Source organism: Pleurodeles waltl, chromosome 5, assembly GCF_031143425.1.
Source record: "Pleurodeles waltl isolate 20211129_DDA chromosome 5, aPleWal1.hap1.20221129, whole genome shotgun sequence".
In the NCBI taxonomy this organism is placed as follows: domain Eukaryota; kingdom Metazoa; phylum Chordata; class Amphibia; order Caudata; family Salamandridae; genus Pleurodeles; species Pleurodeles waltl.
This window is the reverse complement of record NC_090444.1, coordinates 1,348,585,041-1,348,603,865: the sequence shown is the minus strand read 5'-3', so window position 1 is coordinate 1,348,603,865 and position 18,825 is coordinate 1,348,585,041. Positions and strand designations below refer to the sequence as shown.

The 18,825-nt window shown below is 45.8% G+C and overlaps 1 protein-coding gene across 3 annotated transcripts in view; it reads left to right on the top strand.

Moving 5' to 3' along the window:
* Window positions 1-18,825, top strand: part of DOP1A (DOP1 leucine zipper like protein A) — a 694,260-nt gene that overhangs the window by 660,112 nt on the left and 15,323 nt on the right. For all 3 annotated transcript variants that reach the window (XM_069235613.1, XM_069235614.1, XM_069235612.1), the window contains one exon: window positions 6,280-6,409. In XM_069235613.1, the coding sequence (XP_069091714.1) occupies window positions 6,280-6,409 (130 nt within the window). The remainder of the gene's footprint in view (window positions 1-6,279; window positions 6,410-18,825) is intronic.

Here is an 18,825-nt window from a genome sequence, read left to right as displayed (position 1 = left end):
GGTGGAAACTAACACTAGCTCTACCGGACTACCATTTTGTCTCTGTGTAGACCCACTGCTACTTACCAAGCTCATGACAGCAGCATTTCTGTAGGAGCAGAAGGTCCTCTGCTATCAATCCTAAATAACTTCCTCATCCAGAGCCCTGCTTTGCCCTCACCCCAAGGACCATACACAATCTTGGGTTATCAATTTATCCAAATCCTCCATGAGGATCCAGTCATCGGTGACGTCCTAGGCTCCAGCTTAACAAATAATTGCTCTGCTCTTACATTCCGTCCTCCCGAGAGACTAATTGTCTTCAGCAAATCACTTAGGGCCAGATGCAGGAAACACTTTGCGAGTCCCAAACGGCAAAATCTGCCGTTTGCGACTCGCAAATGCGTGTTTCCAATGCAGAAATGCATTTTGCGAGTCGGGACCGACTCGCAAAATGCATTTCAGAATCGCAAATAGGAAGGGGTGTTCCCTTCCTATTTGCGATTCGTAGTGGTATGCAATACCATTTGCGACCGCATATGCGGTCGCAAATGGTGTCGCAGTTACCATCCACTTGAAGTGGATGGTAACCCACTCGCAAATTGGAAGGGGTCCCCATGGGACCCCTTCCCCTTTGTGAATGGACCACAAACTATTTTTTCAGGGCAGATAGTGGTCCAAGGGACCACTACCTGCCCTGAAAAAATACCGAAACTAAAGGTTTCCGCTTTTTTTTTTTTAAGTGCAGCTCGTTTTCCTTTAAGGAAAACGGGCTACACTTCAAAAAACAAAAACTGCTTTATTTAAAAGCAGTCACGAACATGGAGGTCTGCTGACTACAGCAGGCCTCCATGTTTGCGAGTGCCCATAGTCGGTATGGGGCCGCAATTTGCGACCCACCTCATTAATATTAATGAGGTGGGTCATTGCGACCCCATACCGACTTGCAGACGGTGTCTGAGACACCGTTCTGCATTGCAAATTGCGACTTGCAATTTGCGAGTCGGAAGGACTCGCAAATTGCAAGTCGCAATTTGCAATTTTCCTGCATCTGGCCCTTAATGAGCAATAAGACTCTCAGCAGGCCCCAGTCAGCAAATCATTTTATGAGCAAGGAGACTGTCTCATCCTGATGGCTCCAGTGAATTCTGACTAGAATTGTTGTTGTTAAGAATGGTTACCCATGCAGTTATGTATGGGATAAATATTAAACCAGCTGCTAGATGAGTAGTCTAATTCAATACCAATCTGACCATTCCTGGTTCTACCTCTTATGATGGAGGATACATGGTTCCAATCCCTTTGGGAATGCCTCTTTCATGTTTGAACAACTTGAAGTCAGTACAGACTCCTCAAAATATAGGTAGGATGCATATGGCAGTGATCTCTCCATCATTGCTTTCTGCATCAAGTTAAATTCGATCCACGATATAAATGCGTTGATGATGAAGACAACTTTACTAGCTCTGAAAACCTTCTTTCAGATGGTGAAATAGAGGATTGTGGTGATCTACTTGGACATCACTACAGCATTATCCTGTGTAATAAAACAACATGCACCTACTCCTCAACAGTTTTCTAACTGGCAGTGACTGTATGGAAATGAATTTTACAGTACAGCATGTACCTGATAGCTTCCCACACTCTACGAGTCAATGACACTAAAGTGGATTACTTGAGTAGATGTCTCTATTTGCCACGCAAGTGGCACATTTTCTTGAATGCCACTCCTCTGAACACAAAATGCAACCTGCTTGCCTCCTGAAAGGGCAATCAGCCTCACACAGAGAACAGCCTCGTGTTGGTCTTGTGACCTCAAGTAAATTTTCCACAGTCATTTAGTACAAAAGCATTTGCCTGAAATACCCACACTAGCTAGGAACATCAGCTAGCTCAGTGAGTGATGATATGTCTTCTTTTTTGTGTTAACTGGCTGGGATAGGTTGCCAATGAATATCTGCAGGACTTACCTTGCAGAAACTGGAGTCTAAAAGAACAGGGCTTGTGATCCCTTTCTGCATGGCCATTGAGACTGTGAAAACGCATCTGAAGAGCCTAATGCATCTGTTTCTTCTGGTTATGTATCCCATGGCTTTTTGGGGACTACACCTGGCACTGACAGTTTGATTATATTGTTTGTCATATGTTCGTTTTCTATGACTTAAAGCTGCTTGCGTGGAAGTCTTCTTTCTTCATCCCACCATTATCCTGAAGGCACTGTCAGAAGTCAGTCTTAATGAAGAGATTGGTTCTTTGATATTTATTCCTTATCCATATACATCCTTAGCTGAAGAGATATTACACAGCCTGATTTCAGCCACACCTTAGACTTTTACCTTTGTAGAACCAGGCACCTACATTCTACTGACCAGCTATTTCGGACATTTGAAAGCAATGATGCTGACTTAGTGGTTTCTAAGGCCAACAGTGCCTGATGGATTAACTCATTGCTACTCCATTCATGAAAGCCAGACTTCATCCGGTAGAAGGAAACTATCCATAAGAGTGAAGGCAGTGACAGTGGCATCCTCCATGCAGATACTTAATCAGCCCCATATGCATTCTGCCATCACAACTTACTCAAATCTTCTGGCCAGAAAGTTCTATGTAACCACTTTGTCTTGGATGCTTCATCCTGCCTTGTTCCTCTCCTACCTTACTTAGTCACAGTTGCTGTGGAATCTACTGCTATGCTGAGAATGGGAAAGACCAGACTGTAAGAGTATGATAAAGCTCCCATCAAATAACCCTTTCACACTTAATCCATATGCTCTTTCCCATTGCCAACATCACCCTGTGGACCCCTGAGCCATAACTCAGAAACAACACAGCAATTGGTTTCTTTTTTAAATAAAGAAACTGGCAAGGGAACGCATAAACATAGGAAATGGCCATTTCAGTTTATGACAAATGCTTGATACCGACATGCAAAAACTCTGAATTAACAGCTAACGAAGCAGTTACTGACCCCACCTCCATCTGACAGGGTACCTACAGGGGATTAACACAGGTGCCATAAAGCAATCTTAATCCTATTTTTTGATTTAGTGGGCTGAGGGCAAAACTGTCTTGAAGCCAGATGCACACATTTAATGTTGAATATAGCAATACAGATGTTTTTTTCACTAACAGTAGGTTCCTTTAGAAAAATAAGAGACTAAATAAGTAATACGTGTTTCACCATGGAGACTTGATCCTCTCCCGTCACTGTAGGTTCTCCACAAGCCCAAACTTGGATCCTAGTTTATGCATGAAATTTAATTGGGTTCTCTATTTCTGCCCCCATACTGATGAAGAATCTTCCATATGCTACTATGACCCGAAATGCAGCAAACAAAATCTTTGCACATCTGTGCTTTGGCTGTTTCTGATTAATTTATGCAGCAGTGAGAATAGGAACCTAAATCATTTGTAACAGGGTTCACTTGTTGGATTGATTGACTTCATTGCCTTACAACATGTATATAGATTATGTTGCTTGTGCATACTGTGAAACAGACACTATTACTGTTAGACCTGACAGCCTTAGGGTGGTCACCCCCAACCTTTTGCCTGCCTCCCTCCCTCCACTTTTTGACACAGTTTTGCCGGTTTTAGGACTCTGCACACTTTGTGCATATGCTCTCTCCCTTAAAACATGGTGACATTGCCTACTACTCAATTGACATATTTAATTTACTTGTAAGTCACTAGTAAAGTGCACTGCATGTGCCCAGGGCCTGTAAATTAAATGCTACTAGTGGGCATGCAGCACTGGTTGTGCCACCCACATAAATAACCTTTGACCATGTCTCAGGCCTGCCAATACAAGGTCTGTGTGTGCAGTTTCACTGCCACTTCGACTTGGCATTTAAAAGTACTTGCTAAGCCTTAAACTCCTGTTTTTCTACATATGTCACCTCTAAGGTAGGCCCTAGGTAACCCATAGGGCAGGGTGCTATGTAGATAAAAGGCAGGATATACACGGATGTGGTTTATATGTCCTGGTAGTGTAAAACTCCTAAATTCATTTTCCACTGCTGTGAGGCCCACTCCTTTCACAGGCTAACATTAGGGCTACCCTCATATACTGTTTGAGTGGTAGATTCTGATCAAAAAGGAGTAGACACGTCATATTTAGTATGGTCAGAATGGTAATACAAAATCGTGCTCACTGGTGAGGTTGAATTTCATATTACTATTTTAGAAATGCTACTTTTAGAGTTGAGCATTTCTCTGCACTTAAAATCTTTCTGTGCCTTGCAGCCTGTCTCCAGTCCACGTCTAGGCTAGGGGTGGTTGACAGCTCCCTTGTGCATTTCACCCAGACAACCACAAACACAGGATGCTCAGTCACACCTGCACACATCTGAATACTGAATGGGTCTTCCTGGGCTGGAAGGGTGGAGGGCCTGACACTTAAATTTCAAAGGACAGCAGCCTGCCCTCACACAATGGACTGCCAAACCCCCTACTGGGACCCTGGCAGACAGAATTGTAGTGAAAGGAGACGTTGTGCACCTCAAAACCACTCTTTGAAGTCTCCACCACTTCAAAGGCACTTTTGGGTATATAAACTTGGTCCCTGACCCTACCAACTTAAACACTTCTTGGGACAGACAATCTGCGCCAGAACCTGCACCCTGCCAAGAGAAGCTGCCTGGCTGACCAAAGGACTCACCTGGACTACTTTGCTGTAAAGGACTGCTGTCTTGCTGTTGCCCTGCTGCCTTGCTGACCTCTGGCTCTGCTGAGAAGTGCACTCCAAGGGCTTGGATTGAGCTTGCCTCCTGTTTCCTGAAGTCTCAGGGCCAAAAATACTTAATCTCTGCAAAGAAACCCCTTGTGTGGCGAAAATCGTCGCACAGCCTGCTGGAATCGACACACAGCCTGTCTAGCGGTGAAATAATCACTGCATCGCCGAACCGGAATGACGCAGTGCGGTTCCCTGAGTGGAGATCGACGCAGTGCCAGAGTTGCGACCGGAACTTTGACGCACAGCCCACTGGATTGCCGCCTCACGGAGCCGGAACAATGCAACCCGACTTCCTGCGAGAAGAATCAATGCAGCGCCTGCCATGCGACAGAAATCTAGACTCATCGTCCACCGGATCGACGCAGCCCCTGTGACTTCGCCCTGCACACCCAGGATTTCCACGCATCGTCCCTGGGTGTCAAAAGCCCCTGCATCGCAAAGAGAATTCAAGCCTGCGTGCTGGAATTCGACGCAAAGCTCTTGCCGCGTGGAAAAGAATCAAAGCATTGTCTGTGTGCGCCTGGAAACCTGACGCACACCTACCTTTTTCCATGCATCTCCTCCTCTGCAGTCCTCTTGTGTGTAATTGTGACGCAAACCAGGTACTTTTTGCTTGCATGTGACAATTGTTGCTTTTAAGAACTAAAGACTCTTCTTATTACAAAAGTGATATTTTAACTTGTGATTATCAAATCTTGATCGTTTTGACCTTAATTTAATCAGATAAATATCCTATATTTTTCTAAACCTGTGTGATGTATTTTTGTGGTGTTCTCACTGTGTTATTGCATGTTTATTGCACAAATACTTTACAGATTGCCTACTAAGTTAAGCTTGACTGCTCAGTGCCAAGCTACCAGAGGGTGGGCACAGGATAATTTGGATTGTGTGTGACTTACCAATTAGGATTGTGGTCCCTACTTGGACAAGGGTGTATACGTCTGCCAACTAGAGACCCATTTCTAACAATTACTTTCCTTCATAATGTTGGTGTTGAATTATACCTAATACAGTGAAAACCACTGCATGGTAAAATTGATTAAGTTATTGGACATTTTACTATTATGTACCACAGCAGTGTGGAGAAGTGTGGCTCAATGGGTAGAGCGGCAGACCCTGATGCAGAAATCTGACCCGGGACCAGGGTTCAATTCCCGCCTCGGCGGGTCTTGGACTCAATTTCCTCGGACCTGATAATTCTCGCATTGGTGCCTAATCTAATTCATGGGTCCCACTCTGTAACTCTGGGCAATAGCTTGCTTAGTCTCCACAACGGCCCCAACAGCGCTGGGATGCCTGGCGTCACCTTGGAGTTTGCCCAGGAGTGCGCACCTCACAGGGAAAAGCCAGGAGGGGTTCCACAGCGGTATGCGTACAGCGCCTTGAGACCCTAATGTGTGAGTAGTGCGCTATACAAGTACGAAGTTTACAGTTTTACAGTTTACCTGAATATTTGACATATGTTATTTAGTGTCATTGCACTGTGGGGTTGCAGTATATTGTTAGAATGCACAATCAATATACATTCATCAACAATAAAAACAAAAATGTTCTTTCTTTTAAAGGTATCGCTGGGCTTTTATTCCAGAAGCTTCAGATGATTCCGGGTTGGAGGTACGAAGGCAAGGCACACATCAGCGTGAATTTAAACCTTATGTAGTACGACTTGCAAAGTTGCTGCGAAAAAGGGCAAAGGTATTTCCTTGTTAAATATTTAATACAATCATTATGCAAAGTAAATCCCACTTGAATATCTTTGTTGTGATTCTTTGTAATTCTTTTTGACTTAACTTCAAGTATATGCCGATACCATGGAGAAATAGTATCTGTAAAAGTGTCATTGCTAAAAATCACCAGAGAGACTAGTGAGTTGCATTGGTAATACTTACTTAGGGGCCATGGCTAGGAAGACATTTTTGGGAAATCGGGCAACCTCTGACCATAGGAGGTAAGACGTGGGATATGTGTTGCAGGTGCCTGTAAAGCGAATACCAGTAAATTAACTGAAAATAACACCTGTCATTTTCAGCACTTAGAAACATCAGACGTGGTATGGAGCTATATATGAACAAGTTATTATTCTGACATAAGCTTTTAAACTCATTTACCCATCTTACTGAAGCCTGGTATAAAGCAGCTTTGTAAAGATGCCACTAGCTACGCGCATCAAAACCACCTCCAACAACAGTAAAGAACTTTTCAAAAACATCAGAGAATTTGCCAACCCCGCGATCGCAGCAAGCGACACCACTTCCCAGGACCTCTGCAACAACTTCGCCATTTTCTTCCACTACAAGATCGCCAAGATCTACAAGAACTTCAAAACGATTTCTTCAACCAGCTCATCCACCCCACTACCACCAGAAGTAACTGAATGACCGCATGGAATCAGCTCACCATCCCTGGAAACCACCTCCGTCATGAACACATTCCATGTAGGGGCCCACACTGACCCCTGCCCACACCACATCTTCAAACTTGGAGGCACCAAGATAAGCCACAAACTCACCTCCCTTTTCAATGCATCTATAACCACAAGCACCTTCCCCATGGACTGGAAACACGCTGAGGTCAATGCTGTACTGAAGAAATATTCAGCAGATCCCAGCAAACTCAGCAACTGCAGGCCCATCTCCCTGCTCCCATTTCTTGCCTAGGTCCTAGAGAAGGCCATCAGCCAACAACTTACAAAGCACCTGGAACAGAACCCTCTCCTCAACACCTCCCAGTCTGGCTTCTGTATCAACTACAGCACTGAGACGGCCCTGATCGCAGCCACTGACTACAACCGAGCCCTCCTTCTCAGCAGTGAAACACCAGCACTGATCCTTTCTGACCTATCAACAGCTTCAAAACGGTCTCCCGTCACACGATCATCACATGGCTGCACAGCATCGCCATTCATGGAGCCGTCCTTAAATGGATCACTTCCTTCCTCACAGGAAAAATGTAGAGAGTCCACCTACCATCTTTCACCTCCAAACCCAAAGAAATCGCCTGCAGAGTGCCCAAGGCTTGTCACTTTGCTCCATCCTCTTAGACATCTACATGAAACCACTGGCCTATATCACCTGATCCCATGGGCTCAACATCATCTCTTACGCCGATGACACGCAAATCATCCTCTCCCTCTCTGAGAACTCCACCACCAGCAGGACCAGTTTCCTCAAATACATGACCAGTGTCGCCAACTGGATGAGGAACACTTGCCTAAACCTCAACTAGGACAAATCCAAGGTACTGATCTTTGGAAACAACTGCTCCCCCTGGGACAACTCCTGGAGGCCTGCGTAACTGAGTCTAGCACCAACCCCATCTGACCACTCCAGAAAACGCACCATCATCCTGGACAGCAAGCTAACCATGTCTCACCAGATTAACTCGTCTTCTCCTACTCATGCCTATTCATCCTGTGCATGCTGCACAAAATCTTCAAATGGCTTCCACAGAGCTCAAGATGCACTGGTAATTAAGCCATCATCACCAGCTGACTGGACTACGGCAAGGCCCTCTACTCTTGAATCTCGGCTCACCTCCTATATAGACTTCAAGTCACACAGAATACAGCTGCTAGACTCGTCCTAGACCTCCCCTGATGAACCCACATCATCCTTCACCTCAAGGAACTCCACTGGCTCCGAGTACAGAAGAGATGCCAATTCAGGCTACTACCCACACATACATAGCCCTTCACGACTGCGGCCCTACCTATATCATCCACCACTGAACTTTAACCAGACACCTCCACTCCGCTTCCCTTGCCCTTGCAATCACCCCCACCCCCCAAACCCAGATCCGTCAGTGCAGAAACGGCAAGAGCTACTTCTCCTAAATTGCAAAAAAGACATGGAATGACCTCCTCCTACACCTCTGGAACTTGCCTTTATTACCATAGTTCCACAAATCATTGAAGCCCTGGCTCTTCGACTGAATCATGGGACCCCTTTCAGTGCCTGGACACTCTTCTGTGTGATAAGTAGCACTCTAGAAATCAACTGATTGATTGGCCCCACAATAAGTACACATGAAGTATCACATCTGTTTATACACTTAACCGAGACCAGTTGCCCACTTAACAGAAATACTTTTTTAAATTTAATTTTAATTCATTAATGATTATTCAACCAAGGCACGGATTGCCTGTTAGGAGTTACTTCAAATTATGAGTCATCCCAAACTCTTACAATATTGAGTTAGTGTGCAGGAGACAGAGGGAGAGATAGCAGATAAAAAAGTAAGAAAGCAGAGGGGAAAAGAGGAACAAAGCAGAAAACAGAAGCAATAAATGTTGAAGATAGAAAGGAGCGAAAGGAGCCTAAAAGCTTGGTTGTGAATTGGTTGCCCAGGCGCGTCTCACGCGCATCCTGCACAGCGGTGATCTTGGTAGAGCTATATAGTGATTGTCATCAGCACAAATGTGAGCAGCAGAGCAGGTAAGATGGCCGCCTCCAGGGGCCAAGAGCAGTCTGGGTTGTGTAATCCCCAGGCAGAGTTCAGCGTGTAATATGTTATTCTACAACATGAAAAAATATCTAAAAATTGTGACTGCCATAAACAAAAAGTGACCACAGCCAGGAATAAAAAAGTGAAGAAAAAAATGAAACATAAAATGTGAACATGCAACACATCATGGCAAGGAAAATGCAAAAATCACTTATAAGTATCCTCTCGATAATACATCATTTTTCATTCCACAAATAGAAATTAAGACATAACTAAAAGGAAAAAGAATGTGAATCAGGACATGCCAAGACTTTTAATAGTGTGTAAACCTTATAAAAATTTCCAAGAGGTATTGCCCTGAATAGAATCAAACAAATGCAAACAATGGCCGCAATGCAGAACCAATCAAACATTCACCCCCAGTCACAGATCTGGATTTAATCCATCAATTGTTTTGCTCACCATGCCACCCAAGTTTGGATCCAGGCATATGCAAATCCATCTTGACCCTGTTCCCCATGGGAACAGTCCAATCCGAACTGCCAGGCCAGGTCCTCCCTGGACCGGAGATAAGCGTCCTGGGACTGGTTTCAGGGTACCACCCTTCATCAGCAAGGCTAGCTTGAATCCAGTGGCATAGTGAGCCCAGTACCCACATCTGGGCATACCCGGCGCACTTAGGACGACAAAAGCAAACAAACACAAATAATGGACAGAATGCAGAACCAATCAAACATTCAACTCTAGTCACAGATCTGGGTTTAATAATCCATCAATTATTTTGCTCACAATGCCACCCAGTTTCGATCCAGCCATACGCAAATCAGCCTTGACCCTGTTCCCCATGGGACCAGTCCATTCTGAACTGCCAGGTCCTCCCTGGCCCGAAAACAAACATCCTGGTACTGGTTTCAGGGTATCACCCTTCATCTGCCAGGCTACCTTCAATCCAGTGGCATACTGACCCTGGGACCCACGTCTAGGCATACCCGGTGCTCTTAGGGCGATAAAAGCAAACAAACACAAATAATGGACGGAATGCAGAACCAATCAAACATTCACCCTCAGTCACAGATCTGGGTTTAATAATCCATCAATTATTTTGCTCACCATGCCACCCCAGTTTGGATCAGCCATACACAAATCAGTCTTGACCCTGTTCCGCATGGGACCAGTCCAGTCTGAACTGCCAGGCCAGGTCCTCACTGGACCGGAAACAACCATCCTGGGACCGATTTCAGGGTATCACCCTTTATCAGCCAAGTTAGCTTGAATCCAGTGGCATAGTGAACCCGGGACCCATGCCTGGGCATACCCGGTGCTCTTAGGGCAACAAAAGCAAACAAACACAAATAATGGATGGAATGCAGAACCAATCAAACATTCAGGCCCAGTCACAGATATGGGTATAATCCATCAATTGTTTTGCTCACCATGCCACCCCAGTTTGAATCCAGCCATATGCAAATCAGTCTTGACCGTGTTCCCTCTGGGAACAGTCCAGTCTGACCTGTCACGCCAGGTCCTCCCTGGACCGGAAACAAACATCCTGGGACCAGTGTCAGGGTACCACCCTTCATCTGCAAGGCTAGCTAGAATCCAGTGGCATAGTGAGCCCGGTACCCACGTCTAGGCATACCCGGCGCACTTAGGACGACAAAAGCAAACAAACACAAATAATGGATGAAATGCAGAACCAATCAAACATTCAACTCCAGTCACAGATCTGGGTTTAATCCATCAATTATTTTGCTCAACATGCCACCCCAGGTTGGATCCAGCTGCATGCAAATCAGTCCTGACCCTGTTCCTCATGGGAACAGTCCAGTCCGAACTGCCAGGCCAGGTCCCCCTTGGACTGGAAACAAGCATCCTGGGACCGGTTTCAGGGTATCACCCTTCATCAGCCAATCTAGCTTGAATCCAGTGACATAGTGAGCCTGGGACCCATGTCTGGGCATACCCGGTGCACTTCCTGCAACAAGTCTGATTTGCATATGACTGGGTCCACACTGGAATGGCAAGGGTAGCAAAAGACGATGGATTAAGACCCAGATCTCTGTAGTGGGGGTAAATGTTTGACATTTTTCAGCATTCCATCCATTACTTTTTATTTTTGCATTTGTCGCCTTAAGTGGGAAGGGTATGCCCAGACATAGGTCCTTGCTCCCCATGCTAGCCATCCTTGTTTTGCATTTCCAAATAGCAATTTCCTGAGCGGAAATTGCTATTTTGGAAATGCCAAACCGGCCCATTGTAACAAATGGCATGGTTTTTCTTAATTGTGATTTCCTAAGAGCGATTCCTACTTTGTCGGAATCACTATTAGGAAATCCCTAAATTGATACATGTCATTTTGCCTTTCCTAAATAGTGATTTCTATGTAGTCGCTATTTAGGAAATGCAAAATTGCATTTTGGTGCACCTGGTCCTATGTGCTTTGGTCCATGTACAAATCAGTACCCAAGTTTTCTTAAAACATAAGTAAATCAGTTCCCATTGAGAAACCAACCCTGTGAAAGAAAATAATAAACTGTTGTGAAAAGAAAGCGATCCTAGAAGTAATAAATGAAAAGTGAAAAATGTAAAGTGACAGAAACCGAAACCCTGTATATCGCTTATCCTTTAATAATATAAAAGGCCAGCCTACAACTCCAGAAGTTGTAGTATGACCAAAAGACTGCACTGATGGAATTTCATCAGGGCAGAAAGTTTGGGTTCTGGAGCCTATAGCTCCCAGGGCACTTCAGGACTGATGAAGTGGCCCTTATCCAGTACAAGAGAAAAAGTGTCAGGTCACCTACTTGGTGGACCTGGGCCACTAGCATGACACCCAAGAGAGTGATCTGTGTTAACCGCCTGAAGCTCTATAATGATAGGGCAGACATAACCATGCTGATGGTCACTGATGAGGATCAGGAAGCAGAGTGTGAACCTCTCCCTGACCTCCTCTAAACTGACCCTAAGGATGGGTCAGTAGATGGAGTTGTCTATTCAGACACCTTCTCTGCCCAACAGCAAGCTGACTGCAGGCAAATCCTACAGCAGTATGCTGCGCTATTCTCTTTGACCCATGGTCAGACCCACCCGTGTACCTATGGTGTGGACACTGGAGACAGTTTACCTCTCAAAAACAAAATTTATAGACAATCTGACCAAGTCAAAGAGAGCATCAAAGTGGAAGTCCACAAGATGCTGGAGTTAGGCGAAATAGAGCACTCTGACAGTCCCTAGGCTAGCCCAGCGGTCATAGTCCCCAAACCTCATACCAAAGATAGCAAGAGAGAAATTAGGTTCTGTGTGGATTAAAGAGGGCTCAACTCTGGCACTAAGAAAGATGCACACCCTATATCCAGAGCATATGAATTGATTGACAAGTTAGGTGCAGTCAAATATTTTAAGTACCTTTGACTTAACTGCAGGGTACTGGCAAATTAGGATGGCACCTGAAACAAAAGAAAATACAGCATTCTCTACACCTGATGGACATTATCAGTTTACTGTTATGCCCCTTTGGCTTAAAGAATGCCCCTGGCACCTTCCAAAGATTGGTGAATCAAGTCCTTGCTGGCTTGGAGTCCTTTAGTGCATCATGTCTAGATGATATTGCTGTCTTTAGCTCCAGCTGGCAGGATCACCTGATCCACCTGGGGAAGGTTTTCCAGGCCTTGCAATCAGCAGACCTCTCTATTAAGGCATCCAAGTGTCAAATAGGCCAGGACACAGTTTTATACTTGGGTCACCTTGTAGGTGGAGGCCAAGTGCAACCTTTACAACCCGAGACCCAGACATTTCTGGACAAGGAAGCTCCAAAAACCCAGACTCAACTCAGGACATTCCTTGGCTTGACTGGGTTCTACAGGAGGTTTGTGAAGGGGAATGGATCCATTGTGACTCCCCTCACAGAATTGACCTCAAAGAAGATGCAAAAAAGGTAAACTGGACTCTTGAATGTCAAAAGACCTTTGACACCCTGAAAGAAGCAATGTGCTTAGCACCAGTTCTTAAAGCTACAGATTATTCTAGGCAGTTCATTGTGCAGACATATGCTTCTGAACATGGGATAGGAGCAGGCCTGTCCCAAACCAATGATGTTGGCGTTGACCAGCCTGTTGCTTTCATTAGTAGGAAGTTACTCCCCAGGGAGCAGCGTTGGAGTGCAACTGAGAGGGAGGCCTTTGCTGTGGTTTGGTCCCTGAAAAAGCTGAGATCATACTTACTCAGACAGACTTCTCAGATGGAGAACCCTACTCTTTTGAGGTGGTCCATATCCCTACAGGGAATGGACTTTTCAGTGGAACACAGACCTGGGACTGCCCATGCCAGTGCTGATGGCCTTTCCAGGAGCTTCCACTTGGATGATGAAAACTCTCTTGGGAAATGTAGTCTCATCCTCTTTCGTTTGGGCAGGGGGGGTTGTGTAGGGAAGTGCCACTGATGGCATGATTACCCACCACCACCACTTTTTGATTAGCGTTGATGCCAACTTTAATTGAACGTGTGCTGAGATCCTCTTAACCAGGCCCTAGCACCAGTTTTCTTTCCCGAAATCTGTACCTTTGTTTCCATTTTTGCACACAGCTAAGTCCCTTGTAAAAGGTTCCCAGGTTATCAAGGCCATGTGGCCGGGAAAGGGCCCCCAAGGGATGCAGCATGTATTATGCCACCATAGGAGACCCCTCACCAAGCACATGTACTCTGCCTTTGCAGCTTGTGTTTGCTGGTGGGGAGAAAAAGGCAAAGTCGACATGGCACCCCTCTCAGGGTGCCATGCCCACAAACCACTGCCTGTGGCATAGGTAATACACCCCTAAGGCAGGGTGAACTATACCACATGTGAGGGCATAGCTGCATGAGCAATATGCCCCTACAGTGTCTTTGTCCATCCTTAGACATTGTAAGTGCAGTGTAGCCCATATTGAGTATATGTTCTGGGAGTTTGTCATTACGAACACCACAGCTCCATAGTGGCTTCACGAAATACTGGGAAGTTTGATGTCGAACTTCTCAGCACAATAAACCCTCACTGATGCCAGTGTAGGATGTATTGAAAAATTCACACAGAGGGCCTCTTGAAGATGCAGCCTGTATATTAGCCAACCTGCCAGTGTAGGACTGACTGGTTTGTGCCTGCCTGCCACTTTCAGAGAAGTTTCTGACCACATGGGGTGAGAGCCTTTGTGCTCTCGGTGGTCAGAAACAAAGCCTGTCCTAGGTAGAGATGCTTCACACCTCTCCCCTGCAGGAACTGTAACACCTGGCGGTGAGCCTCAAAGGCTCAAGCCTTGCGTTACAGTGCCCCAGGGCACTCCAGCTAGTGGAGTTGCCCGCCCCCCAGTCAAAGCCCCACTTTTGGTGGCAAGTCCAGCGGGAAAATTAGGTAAAACAGGGAGGAGTGACCACCCCTGCTAGGACCACCCTTAGGGTGTCCAGAGTTGAGGTGACCCCCTCCTCCTCCATGCAGAATCCTCTATCTTGGTTTGGAGGACAGGGACCAATAGGATTAGGTTTGTGCCCCCATCCCCAAAGGGAGTAGGCACAGGAAGAGTGTAGCCATTGGCTACTGTCCTCAGACCCCTGTAATGCCCCTAAATCTTGTATTTAAGGGCTTCCCTGAACCCTGCTCACCAGATTCCTGGAGACCTGACAAGAAGAAGGAGGACTGCATAGCTGAAACCCCCAGTGGAGAAGAAGGAAGAAGACAACTGATTTGGCCTCAGCCCTACCAGTCTGTCTCCTGCTTCAAAGAACCTGCAAAAGAACAGCGATGCATCCAGCGGGACCAGCACTCTCTGCCAAGCTCCAGAGAACTTCCCTGCACTCAAAAGGACCAAGAACTTCCGTGGACAGCAGCCCTGAGCAAAAAGAAGAAATAACAACTAAGGACTCCAGCCTCACTCTGAATGCATGAGTTTTAACCACTCTGCACCCAACACCCACGGTCCATGTCCAGGTGGCCCAACCAGCTAGAGAGGATCCCCACGTGATTCCAAGCAAATGCTCTCCGGGGGTTGACCTCTCCACCCCTCCACGACTGCAGAGGGAATTCCGAGAACGAAGATATCCAACACCTAAAGTCCCACTGCACTCGCAGCTCCCAGGCCTTGGAGAAGCCGACCCCTGGTGCAGCCTGTGGTTTCCCTGAGATGACCCCCTGGACCTCGCCTGTAGCCTCTGAATGACCCCTGGGGTACCCTCCTAGAGAATCATTGGAGACCCAACATCTTGTTTGCACCCTGCACCCGGCCGCCCGAGTGCCGCTGAAGGTGTATATTTGGTGCCTACATGTGGGCCCCTCAGTGCCCCTCTAAACACCCCAGGTCTGCCCTCAGAAGATGCCTGCAGATCTGAAACCGAGTGCCCCCAGTCTCCATAGGAGCCCATGTTAATTCTACCTACACTTTGACCTCTGCACCTGGCTGGCCCCATGTTGCTGGTGGTGGTTGTTTGGGGTTAACTTGAAACCCAACCTGTGGACTTCCTAACCCCCGGAGACTGGAACTGTAAGTGTTGTACTTACCTGCAAATCAATCTATCTTCTCTTCCCCTTAGGAACTGTTTCTGAAAATTGCACTGTTTAGTTTTAAGATAGGTTATCGCCAATATTTCAAAAACTGTGGAAGTTACCGATTTCAAACAAAGTACTGTTGATACATTTGTGAAATACGAATATATTGAAATACTTACCTGCAACTTGAGTCTTGTGGTTCTAAAAATAAATTAAGAAAATATATTTTTGCTATATAAAAACCATTGGTCTGGAGTTAAGTCATTGAGTGTGTACTTCCTCTATTGTCTGTGTGTGTACAACAAATGCTTTGCATTAAACTCTGATAAGCCTAACTGCTCGACCACACTACCACAAAAGAGAGCATTAGTATTATCTACTTCAGCCTCTGTTAAGCCTCTGGGGAACCCATGGACTCTGGGCACACAGCTTCCTGCAGCTATACATCAGGAATACAGTGGCAAATTCATAATATGATTGTATGTAATCCATATTACTTACAAATGTTACGAATCCTTGGGTGAGAAGGGGGCGGGGATGGGGTGATGGTCGAATCTCGACCCCGGGCGGATAATCCTCGTCTCCTTGTCCTTAATAGAACTGAAAATCTCGATTTCCATTATATTCTGTGTCAGGACCAGAGGCGAGGATAAGGCTTGTTCAAAGTTTATCCACCGCTAAATATGCCATGTTATGCAACAGTTTAAAGTGAAACCTCTTAAAGACAGAGTCTTATGATCAGTCCACCGCATTCATGATATCATCCAAGCAAGCTCCCAAAGAGAACGCCTTAAAGGCCATAACTCCTCTGGCAGAGTGGGCTCCAAACATTTGTTTGTTTATACCAGCTTCTTACATGGCCCATCTGACCCATCTAACAATAGTAGGGGAAGACACTGCTTAATATGGCTTTCTAAGATTGATATGGAGTTGTCGTTCACCTGGTGGACCGAGTGCCTCTGTCGTGGATTTATAAGACTTCACCACACATAGTTTAGGGGAATTCTGAAAAGCCGGGTAAGAAATTATTCTGGGATTTGCTTTAGTTCTTTTTGAAATGTGGACAGTAACCCCTTTTGGGGTAAATACTCATCCAGTGATGTCTAATGCCCTGACATCAGACACTTGTTTGCAAGAGACTAGGCACAAGAGGGAGGCCAGCTTAGCTGACACCTATTTCTGTGATAGGTATTTGTTGCTTGGCCAAGACAGGAATAGATTAAGTATCACTTTCACGTCCCAAAGGGCCAGATATCACAGTTCTGGGGGAAGGCATAGGTGTACATCTCTCAGAAGTGTCTGGGTTAGAAGGTCTTCACCCACTGGATGTCCATCGTTTGGGGGATGCCCGCTGAAATCGTTGATCGGAAAGTATTGATCGTCCCTTACACCAAGCCTTCCGTTGCAAGGGAGGCTAGAAAGTTCAGGATACAGACAATGTTTGCCTCCAGGGGATTCAGATTTTGTTGACAACACCAACGCAACCATCTGGACCAAGCTGATCAATAACTTTTAACCATGTTACCTGCCCATGCCCTGGAAATGAGGTCTGCAGCCTGGAGCAAAAGCCCCGGGACAAGCTATTGTCTCCGGTAATCCTCCACGCCATGAGCTGCAAGGAATTCTTCAGAACCAGATGGTGGGAATTCCCCGAGGGACCCAGGAGGAGATCTGGGAACAGGAGTAGACGGATTGGAGAATCCCAAGAAAGTTCCATCAGAACTGGAAACCATACTTGAGACCTCCAGAGGGGAGTGATTACCACCACATTCGCCCACTGTCGCCGAACTTGGGCAGAGAGGCGCATTATTATCGAGAACAGAGGGAACGCATAGCCTCTCTCCATGACCAAGCATTGTTGGAAGGCATCCGTTGCAGGAGCCAGGTGTCTCGTCTCCAGCTGAAATATTTGGCCCTTTGATGGAACAAATCAAATCAATTTGATGGACAAACAAGTCTGATGCAAACAGGTCTGCTGAGAAGGGTCCCCATCTTGATGTCAGTGACCTGAACATAGAAGGATCCAGTTTCTAGAGGCTGGGATCCCAAAGATATTGGGATTGCAAATCTGCCACCTGGTTGGCCGAGCCCAGGAGGTGTTCTGCTGTGACTGAGATCTGATTCTGTAGACAGTATTCCCAAAAGCTCCTTGCCAGATCCGATAGAGGCTTGCATCTCATCCCAGGGAGGTGGTTGATATATCTGAATCTTCACATTGTCCATTTTGAGGAGGACATTGTCGTGTTGGCTCTCATTATAACAATGAGACTGCTGGATTTGGGCGGCAGCAAAACCGGATTGTGGGAAACTGAGTCTAAACCCACACCATGTGACAACTGTCAGCCTAACCCTTCCGGCAAGCTAGCAGTACCTTACCAGTACCCAAGAGTAGAGGTAATTTGTGTCAGCCATGCGCATGACATTCTTATTTGTCAGGGAAATCGTTGTGGGACAGATCTTATCCTTTTCTCTCAGTTACATTGGTCTCACACATGCAAAGACAAACAGAAGCAGGAATTAGTTCAATAATTTGTATTGAGTCTTTGAACCAATTGTCAGTTGTCAGTGCATTAGTATTTTAGATAAAAAGGCATGTACTGCAATAGTAATGATGACGAAACATGATAATAGCAGAGCGGTGTCAAAGAAAGTGAAACATAAGATAAGTCCCACCATTTTGTCACAATGTTAAGTGGCAGAATTCCTACCTACACCACTAAATACAAGAGCACAGCAGTGTTAGCCGTAATCCGCCCTTCCTGACCCCTGGGAAGACACCATCCCCCATACCTGAATGTGGTACTAGCGAAGATGGCTGTTTGTCTACCAAGAGTCCTCTCCTATGTAGGCTTAAAAGATGTCTAGTTTCATCAGACAGCTGCAATTAAGCGAACAGCATGTTGTGGCAACTCCTAGCTGGAATTTCCCTCTAATGTGCAGGGGGCAGAGAGATGTTTTATAATAAAACATCTGGTGTTATAAGAAAACTGCCCTAACGTAAAAACATGTATGTTTCCAAGAAATGGCAGAGAATGTGGTGTTCCACTTTGTACTGACAACATTATTGTGCAAAGCACAGAGTGAAAATGTCGTGCTAAAGAACGAAGGCAGTTTCTAGACCAAAGGAGCAGTAGATAAAAGAATAAAAGACATCATCACA